General features: G+C 40.1%; 1 protein-coding gene across 8 annotated transcripts in view; it reads right to left on the bottom strand.

Moving 5' to 3' along the window:
- dst (dystonin) overlaps positions 1–20,576 on the bottom strand; it is a 121,384-nt gene extending 100,808 nt beyond the window's left edge. For 2 of the 8 annotated variants that reach the window (XM_050071953.1, XM_050071959.1), the window contains exons 1-2: positions 18,348–18,525; positions 1,088–1,149 (exon numbers count right to left, since the gene is read on the bottom strand). In XM_050071953.1, the coding sequence (XP_049927910.1) occupies positions 1,088–1,149; positions 18,348–18,435 (150 nt within the window). In that variant the 5' untranslated portion in view covers positions 18,436–18,525. Of the gene's footprint in view, positions 1–1,087; positions 1,150–18,347; positions 18,526–19,745; positions 19,960–20,259 lie in introns of those variants that run through there. The other 6 variants (XM_050071965.1, XM_050071946.1, XM_050071952.1 and 3 more) reach the window with 6 other exon arrangements.
- Between the last annotated feature and the right edge of the window lie 341 nt (positions 20,577–20,917).

Genomic DNA, 20,917 nt, shown 5'->3' with positions numbered 1-20,917 from the left:
TGGCCAGCTCACTCAGTGTAAAAGTACAGACAGGCAGTCCAAAAATCCATCCCAAGCACTCTAACTGCAGTTTAAAATCCTTTATTAGTACATGGATAAACCAGTGTGTTTCAACTAAAGAGTCTTCATCAGGGTGTAAAATGCATTGGAAACAGGTGTGCAATTTAAGAGCTCATGTGAGGGTCATGTGACACAGGTCACAACATATATTGGTGTTGCCCCACTAGACAATAAACCACATTGACAGATATTGCAAATGAAAATGACATGAATGCATACTATAAATAATTAACATTTAATAACAAGAAAAAAGGTTCAATGCTAAATAAAAAGTAAACAGTGAAATAAAATAAGAATGGTTATATATTGTGACAAACCTGCACATAAAATGGCAGAAACTGAAACATATAAAATATGCATGTATATGTGTGTAATATTCATAAAGAGTATAACTCATGATAACTAACCAAAGGATATTACAGTAGGGATAAATCGATTCTATGTATATCAATATGGTATAAAAATCAACTTGCATAGACTTAATAATACAAGTCTTGAAATGAGTGTGATTTCTACTGATAGCAGTGATTAATGCACCACTGAGACATGACTCCTATAAAGTATAACATCACGCATGATTCCTGGTTCGTGATTCATTTTCACAAAGACACATTAGATGAGACTTGCCAGTGCTTGTCTGTCTGTCTAAAGTGTTTCATTCGATTCCACACTAACACATAAAGTGCCACAGTGAACAATTTAAATTCCTGGCAACAAAAGACAACCTGTTTCTGCAGCCTTGCAGCACATGTCACGCTAAATGACTTTTAACCAGCTTTAATAATATCTGGGGAGGAATGTTAGCATGTTGGGACTTAACACGCAGATTGGTAATTGTTATCACCGCCAATACTTCTCCAATGGGTTGTTTATGTTAGAGGAAAATGGTTTGCTGATTGTTGTGGAAAGAAATGCTGGAATTTTAAGTGTTATTTAGGGTTCATCTATTTATTGACGAGTATGGTTTCCATAATAACACAATGGACACAGATGAATGAGATCAGTTTTTACATACAGACGTTCTTACCTTCATGAGATGCTGGTTTATCCATTTTGTAAATGTCTTCTTCTGCACTCTGTCTCTTTCATCTGAGGAAGAGAAAAAAGAAAACCAGTGAGTTTCTGTCATTATAAAGCAATCACCACAGAGGTGTTTGGGCAACACAAATCTCTTTTGAAGAAGGCTGTCATTAGAGAACCTAATTCCCCTTTTTATAAGCCTGTTATGGAGCCTATTATGTTTAGTGGTAACTGAGAACGGAGGCGAACGAGGAAACAGCAGCTCTTCTCTGATGGGTTAACAATTAAATTCTCCTCATTCAAGTTTGGAAGCATTTAGCAGTTCATTTTTGTAGAGTGTTAAACCTTATAATATTGCTTGCAACAACATTCAACATACTCATAAAGTTATTTTTATTATAATTGTTTTGACCATGGACAACAGGGCTGGGCTACCCCAAGACTGAATCTGACACATAACATTAGCTGAGGGGTAACTTAGTCGACTCATTTAATGCTAATGCTAATGTAGCGAGTTATTGTTATGTTAGCTGTTGTAACTTGCCACTTGCACCGGGCAATACTTTATTATATTAATACTGTGATATGGGATCCAAGACTGGTAGGGTTGACCTCTCAGGTGGCGGCACCAAGCAAGCCTCAGACAGGCCGAACAGACTTTGCTTTGGGTTAACAGGCATGTTTCCTCGCCTTTTCTTGTTTGCATCAGTGTCCAACCAGTAAGTTCTATTCTTCTTCACTAATGTTGAGACTGAAAATGGACTTTAATTGATAAACTCCCGCAGGAGTTAACAGACAACATTAGCATGTTTAAGCTGTGGCTAATCACACCTCTGTTTGTTTAACACCTGCCACATGGTCGGCGGGTGTTTGATGTTAATACTTTGGGCACTTGAGTGTTTATAAGAGTAGCATTCATATTAATGGGATTATTGGTTTGATTATTATTGTTTAAGTTTCCCCTGTTAATAACCGTATCAGCAAAATCTAGTGAACTTGTTGAAGTATAACCTGATGCATGTGTGTTTTATTTCCTATGTGTTTCAGACCACACACACCTACATTTGAAATATCTCACAGTAGGTGTACTGTACTGCTGTGCTGTGTTAATGAGCCATTAAATGGTCAAATCTACATCCTGCCGCCTGTTTCTGTGTCCTGACCAACACCTCAGAGCGAGTGCAATCCGAAATATTCCTCAACCAGTTCCAACTATTTTTCAAAAGTGATGCAAGTTCCTGAACATACCAGACTGTTCTAGCTCATCTCTACCCACTTAGTCAGTATATCCACATTACTGATGGTGATTTATCAAAAATCCCATTGTGTAAATATTTTGTGAAAGCACCAATAGTCAGCCCTCCAGTGTTGCTGCAATATCAATGTCAAGGTACTTTGTCAAAAGCACTGCGGTATTTGATTGTCTCTCATCTCTATATGCAGTGTTATTTTGGGATTTATAGTTTCAGTGAAAGTGATGTAAAAAAGTAAGGACATATGAAGACCACAAATCCCAATGGCTCCAAAGACGGATGTCATTTCCCAGAGGCTGAAATGACATAACTCTCTCCTGCATGCCACATTATGTTTTTTTCCTATTACCATGGCAACCGGACTTCCTGCAGCCAGTCAAGGAAGCTATAAAGAAGGACCAGTCATGATGACAGTGACAGAGTTCGAGGCGCCAGACTCTGGTGTCAGTCGTGTTGGAGTCAATGTGGCAGGCACTGTAAATCACACTGTAACCCATCATATCTCTGTTGTTTCAACTTTGATTGAAAAATACTTTCACCAGATTATAAAACACACATTACGTGATGCTTACTTATTTTTTTTTATCTAAATGTGCATGTTAATTTTCTAGTTATTGGTCTCCCAACAGATCATAGCTCTGAGCTCTGACTGACACTGTCATCATGACTGTTCCGTTTTTATAGTTTCCTTGCGGCCAGTATGTGAAACCAGGACGCAAATGGATGCAATTAAAAAGGAAAGGGAAACTGAGTAGCAGGATGCAAGATTAACTTTTTTTGTCCGCCGGCCACATTGCTAGTTAATGCTCACATTTTACCAGCCACTTAGTAGATTACCATGGTTTCTTGGCTGATGACTGAAACAAATGTACCCGCTACATGCAGATGTTACAAGCATTTAGATAATAGATGGTGCTAATTATGTACCCCAAGGAGAAGTAGTATAATAAAGAAAAAGAAAAACTACACTTGCATTATTATGTTTCCTTGTCAACACTACAAACAACTTGTAATTTTCCTTGCTTCCATCCTTCCTTAACATTGGCCTCCATCCAGTGTCAGAGCAGAGCAGGACTCAGGCCAGTCACCACAGTTGTGACTCATTTCCCTGCTTCCACGTCTCCCAGTCTGCCTGACACAACTCCTCTGAAACATCCACAGTGAACACCAAAAAACTCACACACACAGTCAACAGCACTGACAGCGATCTGCCGGCTTGGTCACATTCACTCCACTGCTAAGGACAACAACACCGTGGACGATCAGTACTTTGACCACAGGACAAACAGCACAGATAACCTCCTCCCTTTAATAACCTCAGTTACAGAACAAGTTTAGCTCAAGGATACCTTGCCTACAATTACTAATGAGCGAGCACAGACTTGACTAACCTTACAAGGAAATTACAAGAAGAACAAGTAAGGTAAATACTGACCCATGCAGCACATGAGAGTTATCAGGTGAGCTCTACGCTCCCTCTCTGCCTTAAGCAAGTACTTCATCCTGTGAGCTAGCTCCTGAGGGCTGTCGAGAGGATCGTGGTTCAGGTAGACGGATGCCATGTGGATAAGCGACTGAGGAAGCACTAACAGTCTCCCTCTTTTTTGCCTGCCTGCCTTTCCAGCCTCTAGGGCAGCCGTGACTCTCTTTCTCATCAAGCATCTAGAACGAGTCCTGTCAGGTTTTCCATGGCTGCTCACTATTTTGAGTTTCCACGCGGTTTTGTGTTTATCTAGCAGCGGCGCTCTAAACCACAGAAAAAAATCTGCACTTCTTACAAAAAAAGGAAAAAAGAAGAAAAGTTCCTTGTTAACATGTTTCCAATTGGGTCCAACTCACAGCACCACAGCAGGATACAGCCGGTTTGTTCAAGCTGCAATCACAGAGCCATGCACCATTGCTTCAAATGACAGCATGCATCACTTGATTAATGCAAAAAACTCTTATCTATGTATCTTGAGCGCCCGTACAGACCTTGATTTTTAAGGTTGCAAACATTTCCAGATAATTATCTCTCTATTGTGCGGCTGCCAAGACTCACCACAATGTTTACATCAGCAGAAACCACTGAGAACACATCCAGGCAAATAACAATCAACACCCTTCATGATACAACATGAAAAATACCAAATAAGGGTGAGCTGTCTCTCCATGGAGGTTATTCAGCTCTGAGTTTTTCGTGGAATCTTACTTTTTTTGTAAATTATATGGAGCATACCAGTTACATAAGACGGTTACAGAAAATAAAAGTGTTCCTGTCCTCGGGTGCAGGACAGTGAAGCAAAAATCTACAGCAATCATCATCTTGCCAGCCTTACTCTATCAGAAAGTATGGATGTCTGTACACTGAACAGATGACAATTAGGAGTTCTTAATGACATCATATCCCATGCATGTGATGTTTGCTGCCATAGTTTATTCTAACATACTGTCGACTTTTGAATTATAAAGTCTGAAACATGCATTTCCAGACTAACAGCGGTACCTTAAGAGCCCTGTGACTGTACTCTCAGCAGATTCTTACAATTAGTTCATCTAAAAATAGTGCGTGTGTAAAAGCTGCAGAGAATTGGAAAGTGGGTTGCTCTGACAATTATTTTGTGTGATGATCCACACATCTAGATCAAGGTCTGACATGAGGCCACACATCACATAAAGGTAGCGGCCCATCAGCCTATCACATCCGAGTCTTCCTGAAACATCACCCATCGATAAAAGAATCCCTGCAGAAAGCAGTGTGTCAGAGCTGCTGTGTCATTGCTGATCTGTCCCCGTGACTCCGCAGCTGAGTTACAGGAATAATGCAGTCTGCAGTAGGACTCCAATTTGGTTTGTAATGCCCGTATCTAAGCTCTTTGCTGCATAATATATAAACCTCTCCAGAGAAAACTCATTAATATAGATTGGCTGAGCTTTCCAGGAAACTCTGCAGCTCAGAGCAAAAGACGGGAGATGAAAGAGGGCATCGTCAACCAGCAAGCAGGCGTGGTCAGCAATAACTGTACTTCACATACTGCGCAGATTACGGATAACAGCCCCACTTAACAGACTCAGATCAGCATCAGCCACAGTCAGGTGGTGTGAAAACCAGTTTCAATCATCTCTGCTCTTCATGTTGAAGCAGCACTAGTGAGATGGTTTGAATATGTTATGAGGTTATTTCTGTACCTGTGCCACCCAAAAATGAGGGTGTGTGTTTAACAGTATGGTGCCCTCTGGAGGATCTTATGCGAATAAAAAGTGAACTTGAACTTTGGTTTGTTATTAGTCCAAAAGACACTGACCTTTAAAACAGTAGTTGTACACTATCTGGTCAGAGCAGGAATGCAGTTGTAAAGATTAATAAAGATCAGATATCAGACAGAAAAGAAACAGCTCTGTTACCATAACAATGACAATGGCAAAATGTCACATTGAATACCATATGAGCTTTTCTCCTGATGCTGCACAACTTTATCAGCTCAATCAATTTCATTCTACTTATCACATCTAATAAATTAAGCGATTATAAGACTGACACATACTTGATTTTCGTATTACATAAAACTGGTACAACAGCTAATCGTGCAGATAGGTTATTTATTACTGAAAAGCTGCATCTGCATCCTGTCTCATTATTTAGATTTCTTTTTGTTTCATATGTCTATTTAACATCATATTACCCATTCAGCTTCACCAGCAAGCCAAAACAGCATCTCTAGCAAGGTAATTCTGGCATGTAACTGCAAGTTTAACACAAACTACATTACTGTTAACAAAAACTGAGCCCCAAAACACAGAGGACCTGAATTAAAAAAACATCCATTTTAACTTCTTAGCAAGTTTCGAATCCAGGGTCTAGTTTTACTTCTTTTCAGTTGAAGGGAAAAATGTATTTCACACAGTATTAATACGTCTCTGCAGAAGCCTGGAGGACAGACATGGTTGCTATAAAGAAACTGCTGAGGTGCAAATTAAACAGTGACTGAGTGACCAACTTATTTTGGCTCTGGTTTTATACTCGGGGATTTTTTTTTTCTAATAATAACATTAACACATCATCTCACACTTGATGACAGTAAATATGTGATGTTTATTTAATTGTAATAGCTTGCTTATACTGTGAAATCCTCCACATCGTGAGAATAGACAAAAAGAGCTAGTATGATTTTACCAGGAACACTTCAGTATTTAGGGATAACACACAAATGTTCTTATGATATTTTAATATTCTCACTTTAAATTCAGATTCACGTCCACTTGAGGTTTGGGAACACTTTAAAATATGTTAACCAGCAGCTCGTGACCTCTGACTTTAATGGGTTGATGTTTGAAGGATCACGAGAGCCTGACTAACCACCTCTGTCTCATATTACATTTTAACGTCTTGACATTTAAGCCTTAATGGCTGTGAAGAAAATTTAGCCAATAAAGCTTCCCAAAGAGGTGAAAGTTTACACTAGGGCTGCACGATATGAGAAAATTATGCAATATGTGATATCTCTTTAACGATATTACTTACTTATACAAAAAAGATAAGATAAGATTAGATTAGATAAGATAAACTTTATTGATCCCACACTTGGGAAATTCACGTCACAGCATGCTTGTTGCTGTTGCTCGTTAACAAAAATAAAGGTAATAATTTCCAACACTCCTTTATTGAACAAAGTGAACATTGAACTAAGAAACAAAAGGCAACAATACTCACTGATATTCTCTTTCAACTAACTCAAAATATCCATCACGACAATATCAGTCTTTCACAATGAGTTTATTGCTCAAGTTGACATCGCAATGACCATAAAAAGGACGATATACTGTGCAGCCCTAAGTAACACCATGATCGGAAGTTAAACCGGCAGTAATTAAGTATTACTTGTCATTCACTGGACAGTCTTCTGTAATTATTTGCAGAGTATTTGAGGACATTCAAGCGCACTGCTTTATTTAAGAATGACAGCAAACACTAAAAATCATGACACAGCAGCCAGTCTTGTATAAAAGGAAACGTTTCGTGACCCTGTCTACAGTCTGAGCCAAGTGCTATCCAAGAGTCTACTGCAGCGTTCAAACAGACAGCACAGAGCTCCTGAGACACTTATTTGTAGACCTCAGCAAAGCACATGTGCATGTGCTATAAATAGCCCTACCCCTAAACCACACTGCCCCTGCAACTGCAGGCCACATAATCTGTACCACTTAGGTGACGTCCTTCATTTCCTTACATACAACAAATATGACTGATGAAGAAAATGCTCGTGGTTGGGTTGAATTTGTGGACTTAATCTATTTGTATTTGTGGAAATGGACTGAAGTCTTTTTCCTGGTCTTATTAGTTTGTGAATGTGATTTATCCATCCCAAAATGAATGTTTATTAGACGTTAGGATAGCCAGTATTGATTTCAAAAACTGGAAATTCAGGGCACTGGTTGGGCGTCTGCATGAATGGCACTAAACTGCCTGCGACAACACACTGCCAGACTTGGAAATGCAACAGTCTGCAGCACTTCACACTTTCATTACTAGATTTTCTCACGCCTCCATGAACAGGAGAACGGATAAATTGTTGTTTTCCACAGAATGCCTGGCACAGGGGAGCGGTGATACCCTTTGGCGTCTTGTTACGTCAGGATGCCTAAAATATCCTCCCATTCTGAGCAGAGCAGAGTCAAAAAGTCCTAGCAATCAAAATCCAGCCGGTGTAATCCTCTTGACCTCGTATGGGAGGGGAATCAAAACAGACATAAAGACTAAACTGAAAAGCCTTGGACCTTCCAGCCCCATGACAAGGACTCGCTAAACATTCTTGCTGAACAGCTTTCATTTCACATCTCTTGTGTCACAACCAGCTCAGAATGCAAAGGCATGCGTGTGTGTACCTTAGCTTTGTTTTGAGTACAAGGCTGTCTATTGCATAGCAGTGACAGATTTTGAAACACATGTCTACTGTACATCACTGTGTTCTTGATCTAAGTAAACATATCATGATAGAATAACAAAGTTCTGAAATTGCACACACTGACAGGATATGAACCACTGAAACCATCGCTTTTTATAATTCTCTAATCTTTACATTGGAGCAGCTGTAACGAATCCCAAGTTCCCCTCAGGGATCAGTAAAGTATTTCTGATTCTGATCACTGAATGAGTGTCCTACACAGCAGAGCAACATCTGATCCTGCTCACAAACAGGAAATATAAAAAGCATCCAATATGGAAAAAGTTTGCCGTGCCCCAAAACTTACACAAGACCCATCATCAGCACATTGTTCCCTCTCTCAGTACTTGTAACAATTAGGGTGTCACCGATCCAACATTTTCAGTTCTAATGCCATAAACAATACCGAAACTGAGTGCCAATCAGATACGAGTGTTCAATAAATAAGCTGCATACCTCACTGTGTGGAAGTGACTGTTATCATTCTTTTAGGCAACATCTGGCTTGACTTAAACACTCCTTTCCTAACTTTGTAACATAACATGCAACAAGCACATTCATAGATACAAATTTACTGAAGTGTTATTTATTATTTAAGTAATAAATTGTGCATCAGAAACTTAACTTAAAACTACCAAGTATTTCAATTCAAGTGCAACCCTTTTAAATGCAACATTGATTAAAACATAAAGAGGAATTAAAATTTCAGTATAAGGGCACATGGATAAAATTAACACAAAATATCCGCCTTCTGTTCACTTCCATTAAATGTGAGTGAAAGGGCTAAAAAGACATTTGGCTCCAGGGGCAGAGCAGATTCACATCTTTGCATCACGTGGAGTTAAACCCTGGCAAACTTTAGCCAGCAGAGTCACAGCCTCAACCAATAGCAAAAAGTTGAGTATAGAGGAGACACAAATGGTTGCCATGTTTCACCAACTGATATAGTATGGCCATGACATCAAACCCCACATGAGAGATGCTGCTTGGCTAGCAGTGAGCCAGGAGACAAGCATGTAACTTAAGAATATGGGCAATGTACCAATAACATCATATTTCACTGTATCTATTAGCAAGCTAGCTAACATTAGCTAGCAAGCCAACGATTCATGTGCATCACACCCTGCACTGCCCACATTCTCAGCAGGCGATGGTCACTTGCGTGCATCTGCTCACATGTGACCGTGCCCTAAAAAGATACAACTGCATAAAATAAGAACAAATTGCAGCCTCGTGGCTCGCTGCTGAGGCATGACATAGTGTACGCATGTGTAATCAGACATAAACAGAAATGAATTGAATAGCTTGGTCTCACTGTCATCAGCTACTTAGGTCAGTATCAGCCCAGTATCGGTATCAGATGTGAAAACACCCAAATTAATTTCGTTGAGCAGGCCTAGGTCTGGATCTAAAATTTGATGTGTCACAATCCTTTTCGTTTAGAACACAAACTACAAGTCTACAACCATGACAGCTGGTCTGTACGGCTAAGGAGCTAAATGCTAACACAAGCATGCTAATATGCTCACAGTGACAACGGCAAGATGTTTATCAAGAATAAAAATGCCAGTAGCACATCAAAAATGGTCTGTTGCTACTTAGAGCAACCTCTAATGTTATTATTCAACCACTGTCAGATGACGCATTGGGGGTTTGTTACGCACAGAAGCCCACTGAAGTGATGACTCAGCTCAATATGGCTACCCTCTTCCACTGCCTTATAATAGGCATGCTGTGAACATGGTATCCGGATAGGTGGTAAACAAAAATACAAGTGCGATGATAAGATAAGTGGGGGGGATACTTGCAGGTGCATTTTTGCCATTCTTTGTGAGTGAGAATACTACAGACAGTCAGTCAGTCTCAGAAGGGCAGGGCAGCATCTGAAATATGTGACTGGAACAACTCAGTAACTGAAACAGGTTGCCAAGCCTTAAAGCAGCCTTTCCAGTCAGTGTTTGATTTAACCTCCAGACTTTAGACAAAGCAAAGAAGAAACAAAGACAATGTCTAAGTGCCTGTGTGGTGATATATGCAAAGTAGGCTTCTGAGGAAACAGGCAGCATACACGGAAGAAGGACTGTATCAATCAAGAGACTAATTTTCTGGTTGTGAGGATGTAATACTCATTTCCCCACTTGTGAAGTTGAATTACTGTACGACCCTTGATCAAAAGCAAACGGTAAAGGAAGGTGAAGCTGCCCTCAGGCACGAGCACTGATCACTGTAAAGGCACTCCGGAAAGACGAGGAGAAGAAAGGAGGAAGCATTAATGACAGCTAATGAGACATACTGTCATACACACTACAAGCACGAACACACACACACACGCACACAGTTGCTGACAATCCATTACAAGCCTGCATATGTGCAACAGCTGCAACTGGCACATTTGAGTGAGTATTTGTGCATGTGAGGAAATCTTGTTTTCCTCCCCAGAGACTCACTCAGATTACGGAGAATCCGTATCAGGATTTAAAGGGAATCCTGAATAAATACTTGCTGCATTTATAACAGCAGGGGTTGGATTTGTTTTTTTCTGTGCACATGTGCTGATGAATGTAACTTTTAAAATCACAATCGCCATTTTTTTTTTTTCTATTTTACCTTCACCGTTTTTTTCGACGGTACATTTGTTGTGTTTGTCCTTCTTTTTCCAAAAATTCTGCCACTGCTGCAGCCAGATCCAACCATATTTACAATATTGTGCAGTCAAATTTCATGTGATCACAGGAACGCTTTGAGCTGCGTCTCAGCAAAGCTAACATGGAAACATTTTTTGAGATTCAACATCAACAGATTTCTGTTTAAAAAAAAAACAGTAATCATTGCTGAAAACTGCCAAAAATACAAAAAGGCCAAAAACTGCAGAAATTCACTTAAAAATATAACAAAATAATAGGTGTGTCTCAAATCACATACTTCCGTTAGTATACTTCTATGTAGTATACTATGTGCACTATGTACTTATTGGCATAGTGCGCAAATTTCGACAGGGTAGTGTTGTCTCAAACCAAATGGCGACTGCAAATTAGCTAGCTAGCAAACTAGCATTAGCATTCGCGTTATCGTTCACGGTACCAAATCATTACAGACTGCTATATTAACCGTATAAGCCAGCAGTATGTTTATTGGTGCTTAGCGCAAAAAACACGTGAATTTTAACAATGCAGTTTACTTCCAGTTTGAAAAGCGGTCCCTCCCCTTCCGCTACGTAGCCAGGATGGTGACCATTGAGGGCGAGAAGTGTCCATAGTTCCACGCTCAACTTCTTGTCTGTTTTGATTGCACCATCTGGGTACTCATAGTGCACTGCATTTTTCCATACTTCTCAGTGTGAATGCACTTCTGCACTCAAAATAGTAAGTGTAAGTACAGAATTACGCGATTTGAGACACAGTGTTAAGTTTTATGAAAAATGTTGATGTAATACGAGATCAAGTTACACTTTTCATTCATGGTGAATTATTTTGGAATCGTTCCACTTGATGACGTTTGCATAACAACTACTATAAGCGACTGCCTTTGAGAATTCATCGTTTTCAGGCAGAGCTTTTCTTGACCAGCCCAATTCAGCAACCCAAAATAATGTTTCAGTAATATGCTGGGCCACCACAACCTGCCAGAAAGCTTCAGTGCTTCTTGTCATTGATTGCACAAGTCTCTGAAACTCTACTGAACTGATAAACACAAGCTCTCCAAAAGATGTTGCCTCATTTGGGGTTCTGATGACGATGGTGAGGAGTGCTGTCAAACACGTCCATCCAAAATCTAAAATAGGTGTTCAACTATGTTTAGATCCAGAGAGAGTGAAGGGCCATAGTATGTGACATGTCACCTTATTTTCATACTTATCAAACCAATCAGTGACCTCTCTTGCTCTGTATGGAAGCATTTGCAATCGTCATGTTTATCTGTGTCTTCACACAGCTCTCCCTCTCTGTGTACAAGTCACAATTGGTATCACACAATCCATGCGAGTATAGCAATGGTTTAAAGTGAAAGGCTTTTAGAGTTCATACAAAAACAGATGGAAGCACTCATTTCCTGGCCACCTTTGAAACAGTGGAGAAATCTGTTTCCTACTGCTGGTGTGGGACTGCTTCCCAGCATCTGCTGCAATCGGGAAAGAAGGGTGGTGCTGCCGGAGCGAGAGAGGAGAGGCTACAGAGCATGAGTCAGGGGTGGGACAGAGACGCACTGGATGATCTCATGGTAAGAGGAGCTAAGCAAAGCTGTGGAATGAGATTCAGTCATGCTGCTCTTCCTATCACCATGACAGCATATACGTAAATACAACATTTGAAATACAACAGTGAGCAGGCATCACACTCAGACGCACATTTAATGCAGACGCATGGGAGTGCGTTAAAGTTATATTTCAATTAATTACATATATTCCAGAGGGACAGGGCATGTATATATCTAAATGATGAATGTAACACGAATATGTGACTAAAACACAGACATATTTCTGTAGCTACAGACTGATGGAGCAGTAAAAAGCTCTCTGAGAGCTCTGCTGGTTTGGATTACACCGCCCATTTTCAAGGAAGTCTATTGATTAGATCAATAAGGGCTTGGCCACAACAACAATATTATGGTTTAGCATAAGTACGGTGCATTTACTGTAGAAGGTTTTCGTTTTCTAACATTTTGTTTTTCATATAAAATCTTGATAAACTGATGGACCATAACAGCAAAACAACATCTCAGATGTAAAGTGACCTGAGGAAACATCTACTGTGGGGAAACCCTGTAAATTAAAACCACGAGCAGCTGCTGCTAAACGTTATTGTGAAATAAGGCAGCACCAAGTGGAGCTGGAGTTGGATCAAAAAAATCTAAGGCGCTTAATTATTCATTAGCACTTAGGATTCTGGCTGTGGTAGCTGTGAATTGACCCTTAATAATTAGATAGCCTTGTGATTATTATATCTAAATATTTGTTTACAGACTTGCTAAACCATATCGTTCCATTTGTCCAGCTATCAAATAAATAATATACCAAGCCCAATTTTTTTTTCTGATAATCTCTTCATGAGGAAATAAAATATAATGCCACGTGCTTTAAATAAAAACTGCTTAATTACAGTGAAAAATCATTGGTTGGCTCAGTGTTATTTACTACCAGGGTGTCTACAGGTGACAGACAGTAATATCTAATGTTTTTAAGACCTTTTCAAGATCATTTAAACCAAATTCAAGACTGACTTTTGGACAAATTATGATTTATTCAAGCATTAAAGTTAAATATAAAGGTAAGTATATATGTGATCCTGTACGGAGGTAAGTTTTATGTAGGAATATGATTACTGAGAGTGTGTAAAATTAATCTACAACTGCCAAAAGGTAAATGCAATGAAGTAAAAAGACAGTATTAGGTTCAATAAGATTTTTTCACATCAGACATGGACTTTCATGCAGAACAAATTAAAAGATGGACAAATGTAATTAGTTTGTGGCAAATAAGACATCACAAATTCTAATTTAAGACTATCAAATGATGTTTTTTAAGATTATTTTGGGAATTTTGCCTTTATTAGATAGGACAGCATTTAGAGTGAAAGAGGGTGAGAGTGAGGGATGACATGCAGCATCAAACCTGTGGCCGATGCAGCAAGAACATTGCCTTTGTACATGGGGCGCCTGTTCTACCAATTTAACTCCTATTAAATGACTTTTAAGGCCTCATATTTACAGAATGAACTTAAGAAATTTCAAGACTTTTGATTTCATGTAGTATGTTTGTGTATTTTCTCCTTTTAAGATGATTAACTGACCTGTAAAACTAAGTTTAATTTAAGCACCTTTCCTATTGTTTTTGAACAGTATAAATTGTTGGATTAGTGCTCCATTTTTGGGGCTCTAAACTGTGCATGCAAAATATTCAGTGTGGAATGTTAATCCGCGGGCTGAGGTGGGTTGGCAGAGACCACTTTCAAAGTGTGGCTCCTTGACATTTAATGAAAAGGTGAAAAAAAAGGAGTGTCACTACCATCAAACTGACACATGAACAAGTCTCTGGAACTTGGGTGCTGCTCTCGTAAAAACAAAGTGTCTTTTGTGCGGTAGCAGACCGTCTCCATAGAGGCAGCCTGCTGTGTGTGTGGGCCGCTTGGCCATTTGAATGTGATGAGTGGGCTGTCGACATAGAGCAGAGGGGTTGGGCTGGGCACGGCCCAGGAGGATGGACAAAGGCAGTGACTGTGCAAAAACCACAATGCTCTCTCACTCCATGTTGTGTTTGATAACGCAAGATGATACAAGTGTGGGAGGTTGATTTGAATAATTATACCTGTCCTTAACGTATCTGCAGAAGTCCTGCTTGTCATGAGAGATTAAGTCATAATGCAGACCGCAATGACCACACCCATCTCATCCTAAAGACTGGCTCTGTGCTGGCTGTGTATGGCTGTCTGTCATGTGATGCTTCTTAAAGAAATAAAATCTCAGTCAATAGGTTGTATACGTCTATGAGTTACTTATATTCATGTCTTTTCTCTTTTTTTTGAGGAAGATTACTAAGCAGCACCCAGATAAAAGCATTTAAATCAAACCTTTTTATCATATCATGCACAGAAAATGAGCTTTATGAATGTTTTGATGTTAGTGTTACTGAGCAGAAACATATTTTTGGGTGTCTATTAAGCATGAGACAGTGTGGAAATTATAATTGCAATTCATGTTGTATCAATAATCATCCAAATATGCTCTCAAACTCTTAAAATTACATTAAAACATACTGGAATCACTTTAAAACTTACATTTTGTTAAGATAAAAATATTTTCATTGCATCACAGATATGACCTATATCTTTTTTAGTGAGCATCTTTTAAGTGAAAAACAAACTACCTTAAAAAACAACAACAGGCCTTTCATGTATTTAAAATAGCATTATATCTTTTGTTGAAATATGCCTGTGCTGATTAAAATCTTTTGTGTTTTTTGTGCTTGGTGTGTATGCAGCCTGTTTGGCAGTGTCTCTATTATCGTTGGTCGCCTGGCAGTCTCTTTGGAAGCTGCTGGACATGATGTTCACGATTATTCCCATGATAGAAATTCAACACAATCAACTTTTTGTGAGTGTTTTTTATGGCGGTTCATGTTTAATTCATATATTGTCCCATCCCTAGTGAATATTTCATGGGCTGCAGTGTCCTTACACAGACATAGCTTTAGCTAGTGCAATGTACAATACATTTTATTTAAATGTTTTTATCATAGTAGTCCTTCTTAAGATCAGTTTTGGACACAATTTTCAAGAAAAATGAAAGAAAAAATATGAAAATAATTTGTTTCTCCAGCTTGAATTAAAATATTTTGGGGTATTATTTGCAGAGATGTGTTTACATGGGTTCAACTCTATAAATGTGCCATACTTAAATATGACGAACCAATTCACACCATATGGCATCTTAAAAACAAAATGAACTGCAAGAAGAGCTGACCGAACCACCAAATGTCTAATCCATTAAATCTGTCTTGATGTCAGAGGATGATCAACTGTTGATAAACTCAGTGGCCCCTTCATGCTGATGGCTGACCGAGCAGGCTCTGCTGGAACACTGTGATCCCACACGGCCGCTGCCCACTGCCATTAACTGTTGTGCGCGTCTAAGAAACCGTGTCTTTAACTCATTCCTCGAGTTTACACTCTTTTGTAAAGCCTGCATTGAATTACAGCAAATCCTCTGTTAAGTGTACTATTAACTCTAATGCCTAATTAGCGTGGCATTCTTACAGCTGGAGCGACAAGAACAACATGCATGCTCCCAGTCAATGGTACTATTTATGCTTAGTCACCAAAATTCCTGAACTCACATTTCTGACCAACGTGGTTCAGAACTTGATCCAGCATTTCTGTGGTTTTCCCAATTTACTTATGTCGGTTAGAGGTCACCAAAGGTCACAGTGGTGGTGTTACTCACTCCCTACAATGGAGCCTGGACATATTCTTCCTACAGTGACTGTGTTTTCTCTCAAACTGTCAGCTGACATTACCTCAGAGGTTCTTGATGACTGAAATACTTCAAGTGACAAGCTCCCAACAAAGACACAGACAATAACAATAAGCTACAGTCCATTTGCTATCAAAGGTAAATGCATATGAAAATGATCCAATGCAACATCTTGATTTGGCAAGACAAAGACAGTCCTGTTTCCCACTTTATAACTGGGCCACTGGCTGTTTGCTTGTGTTTGTTTGGTTACTGTTGATGATTCTGTTATGAAAATGTCTCCCTGTGATTCTCTACGTATCACATGGACTGAAGCTCGGGGCTCTGGGTGATCCTATTAACTGCAAATAAAACTAAAGTGACAATAACACCAGTGATTTTTCCAGCTCTTAGCCAGCGCCCTACTGACAAACATCACGGCTGTGAAGAAGCAAACAAACTTTTTTTGTATTACATTAAGAACTAAGCTGTTTTAAGAAAGTAGAAGATGTACACAGATGTGAACATACTTTTCTGAGCCTTAATTAATCAGATATACTCAAATACACTGCTTACCAATAACTTCTACAGACTACAATTTAACCTTCTAAAGCTGTCCTCTCACATGATATGATTGTTTGTTTTTGTAAATCTTAATGCATAAATCGTCATCTCACTCATCCATCCTCACACAAACAGCCTGCAACTTTGCAAATGAATTATGAACTGGTTAACATCGCTCCTTAACTGACCTCTAGTAAATAAATGTTGATACATTCTTTCTGCCTTAATGGTCAAAGCTGGAATGTTTTTCCTGCCATGAGAGGACTGATGTACACAAAGCTGATGGAAACAGGGGGTTGGAGGTGAATTTGCTGGAAGTAATGCTTAGCTGATCTCCAGTTTCTACCATGATCACTCATTCATGAGTGGAGTATTGACGAGCAAGAGAAAAAGACATTAAATGGAGTCAGGTTTGCTTCTGAGAAACAGGAAAAAATCAGTAGCATTATTACGAGGCTGCAACGCTTCCATAAACTTCAAAATTTGTTGTTGAAATTATCAAATGAAATACAAAACAAAGCCTTACCCTTCTTTGAAAAGTCCATTATTCAACTGTCAGGGAATCAAATATCCCCAAAACTCAATATATAGCATGTAAAAACTGATCAGTTAGTGATAGAAGCTCATTGTGAGTCACAGCTCCTCTGCCTGAAGACAACAGCTACAGATTCCTAATGATGCTACATCATATGATCCTGTTAGAGCCCAATCAGGGAGTTTAAGCCTTATACCACAGCTGACTGGCCCTGCTGGCTACAATGCTCCGACAGCTGAGAGAACACGCTTGCGGCAGAGCATTCAGCACAATACTGCACAGTTTATGCCATTTATTGTTTTACTTTGGTTTCTATTGTGGAGACATGGGAGTTAAAACCACTGCTGTCAGTTTGTATTCAGCCCCAGTGGATCTCCACAGGCCTGGCCTCAGAGTGCATGTGAATGATTTTTTTTGTCAGCGAGCTCTAGCTGTCAGAGGGACGCTGAATGACGTGTCCCTCGTATGTGTGATGGATTTGGTATAATTAATGAGATGTATGGACCTAAAAGGAGCAGCTATGTGAAGTGACATGAGCTATGAGCTAACGCCTCACCCTGCTATGTCATTGTCCTGCCTGCCTTGAGACCACATAGGTCAGCTGAGGAGTGTTCAGTCAATGATATTCACCCTAAAAATACACAAATAGATCATTTATATTATGACAGCATGATTTACTCAACAACAGACTTGATTTCTCTATGTCAACCTCTCAATTTGAGGACAAAGAAAGCTGTAATCATCTGGTCTGACATATTTCAAGCTCAGTGTTTCCATATAACTGCTCAACAGGAGAAACAATCCTCTCATCTAATAAGATCATAAAAAAATCATAATAAAGCTTTTGTCCTGGCTACTAAAATGAAGCCTAATTGTGATGTCATGCAGGAAATATTCCCACTTTTCCACTGCAGGGATAAAGACACTAAGACCAGCCAGTCACCACAGAGAGAGTGGGGGCAGGCTGACAGTCACTGAGCTGTCAAACAAAAATCAGGCAATTTCTCCAACGTCCCAACAGCCTAAACAAGATCCAATCAGCATCAATCCTACCTTTGTATTTTTCCAAAACATCCTCATAGGCTTGGAGGTATTCCTGTTCGTCCGAGAGACCATAACCCTGCGGTGCGTACTGAGCCATAACCCGGGCTCCACAAACTGGACATTCACCAGCGGCGGACAGGGACACAGCGTGTGTGTCAGTGAGTGTGTGTATGTGAATGTATGTGTGTGTTTGTGTGCATGTGTATGTGCTGAGGACTCAAGAGTGATCGGCGCTGTTGTTGCACTGAAGGAAACGCCCTACATCCCTCCCTTGTCTGCGCTCTGTCCAATAGGCGACACTTCCTCCCTGGAGTTCACCAGATTGATAGGAAGGACTGCCGGACGCGCTGCGCTGCAAAAAATGTCTGACTTATAAACTCCATTGAGCCAATATAAGTCTTAAATGTACTTAAAATAAAAATTGAATCCTAGTCTCTTAACACAAGAGGCTAAATCTCCAAAAGTCTAACCCAATTACGCACGAAATCGCATGAGTGCGCAAATAAGGTGTCAAAACCAGACTGAATGAGCGCCTACTTTTTACAGTGTGTAATAATAAACGCTTTTGCTTGTCAGGCGTCTCTGTACCGGCTCGTAACATGGACCACGATCTTTTTCATTGTACTCCACCTGCCAGAGACTTCAGACAACTCTGGCAGATTTACAAGACCACTGTTTGATATTATATCTGTGTCTCTGCTCACAGAGGCCCATCAGCTGCCACTGATGTCACACAGATAACAGTAAGGTGCCAAACTGCGCCCACAACACCCCCCTTTATCGATTTTACAACATCAAATAGAGTCAAAGTCTCATTATAACACAGTTAAGTGCTGTAAAACTTCAGTCAATCAAGCATTTTATCAAAAGTGAAACAAACTTAAATTAGTCCAAGTCAGAAGGATTTATGTGATTTCATCTGCTTAATTCTAACCTGACTTTTATTATCAACTTTTTGGGAATATTTTAACACATTAATAAACAATATTAGCCAACAAATGACAAAGCAAAGTAAAGAAGACAGTAAATAAGAAATCCAGATTAGAATCAGACACCGTGCGCAATGTTAATTATTGACTTATGTTATGATAATCCATTTTTAATGTATTCAAATGGGTGTTTACGCACTGATTTGATGAAAAACAAAGACAAATAAGAGCTACTTTTTAAATATATCATATCCAAAATGAAAGCAAAACCAAAATACTGTCACATGTGCCACAAATGTAGACCCTATATTCCTAAATAAAACTGTGGGTATGCTATAGGGGGAGATATACCTTAACAAGTGCTATAATCTCATGCAGCCAGCTTGTGCACCGTATATCACCCCATATTCGCTCATTGTTTTTCTCGTCACGGCGCATTACCATGTGATAACCGGACAACAAGGAGACTGCCCCTTACCTGCGATCCTGAGCACGGCTCTCTCCGCCGGATCCAGCACGGATCCTCCCTGAATTTTCCTCTTGGATCGCTCATGCCTGGGTAGATTCCAGGGTAATGTGTCCCCGGGTGCAGGTGATGCCGACCCAGATTTCGCACTGTAATCATCCTCGTCTGAGAAATCCGCCGAGGAAGACATCGAGCAGTGCAGGGAAGGGTTCCCCGAACTGGAGCTCTGAGACAAAAGAAAACGGGGATAAGGAAAAGGAACAATGCTTGTCTTGGTTACACACACACACACACACACACACACACACACACACACAGCTAAAACGATTAAGAGCACAGCGCAGGAATAACACGCAACATATCTCTTTCTTTCTCACCATCGCGGGTCAAAGTGCGTAATGCGAGTACAGGTGTGAGGACGCCGCCGACTCGCAATAATCCATAACAATAAAAAGATTGAACCAAATGAAGGCAATGTGAAATCAATAGTATCTGGCTCCCCCGCCAGGTCAACAACAAGACTTACCACTGTATACATGGAGAGCTGTCAGCTGGAAGAAAAAGAATAACAATCCTATTTGCGCGTTATTAGCCTCCCACCCTTCAGTCACACATTTTGTGCGTCAATTCCAAAAAGGAGGGTGCCACGCCCTTTGAGGGATGCTCCGGCCACGAGTTCGTCTCCTTATCGGAGCATTAAGGATGTGAGGTGATGTCAGATCTCCAGAGGGCTGAGCGGATGGTACGCTGTGTGCAGTCGAGGCAGAGCTGGACCGTGATGGGAGAGCAGACTGCATGTGTCTCCGCGTCATACCCGGTAGCCAACAACAGCAGCTACCAACAGCGACGGTGGTGTTAGAGCGCCATCCCTGCACAAAAGGTGCTGGGTGGCTACAAATACATCAAACGCGGGGGTAATGAGAGGACAAGGGCTGCCACAGTTTCTCGTGGCGGGGGCTTCACAACAGATGTACATAATACCCACTGAGAGTAGACTGCTGAGTGGACCTTGGATGCAATTACATAACTGACCGTAGATGGGTTTTATCCACATAGGGTGCAGTGAAAGCATCCGCATATGTTGAGCTAATTACCTGAGAGGATGGGGAGGACCATGGGAGCACAAAAAAGGATTAAACCGACTTTAAATAGGTTTAACCAGGTTTAAATTTAAACCAATATAA

Source organism: Epinephelus moara, chromosome 19, assembly GCF_006386435.1.
Source record: "Epinephelus moara isolate mb chromosome 19, YSFRI_EMoa_1.0, whole genome shotgun sequence".
In the NCBI taxonomy this organism is placed as follows: Eukaryota; Metazoa; Chordata; class Actinopteri; order Perciformes; family Serranidae; genus Epinephelus; species Epinephelus moara.
Note: the sequence above shows the minus strand (reverse complement) of the source record. Positions and strands in the feature narration are given on the sequence as shown.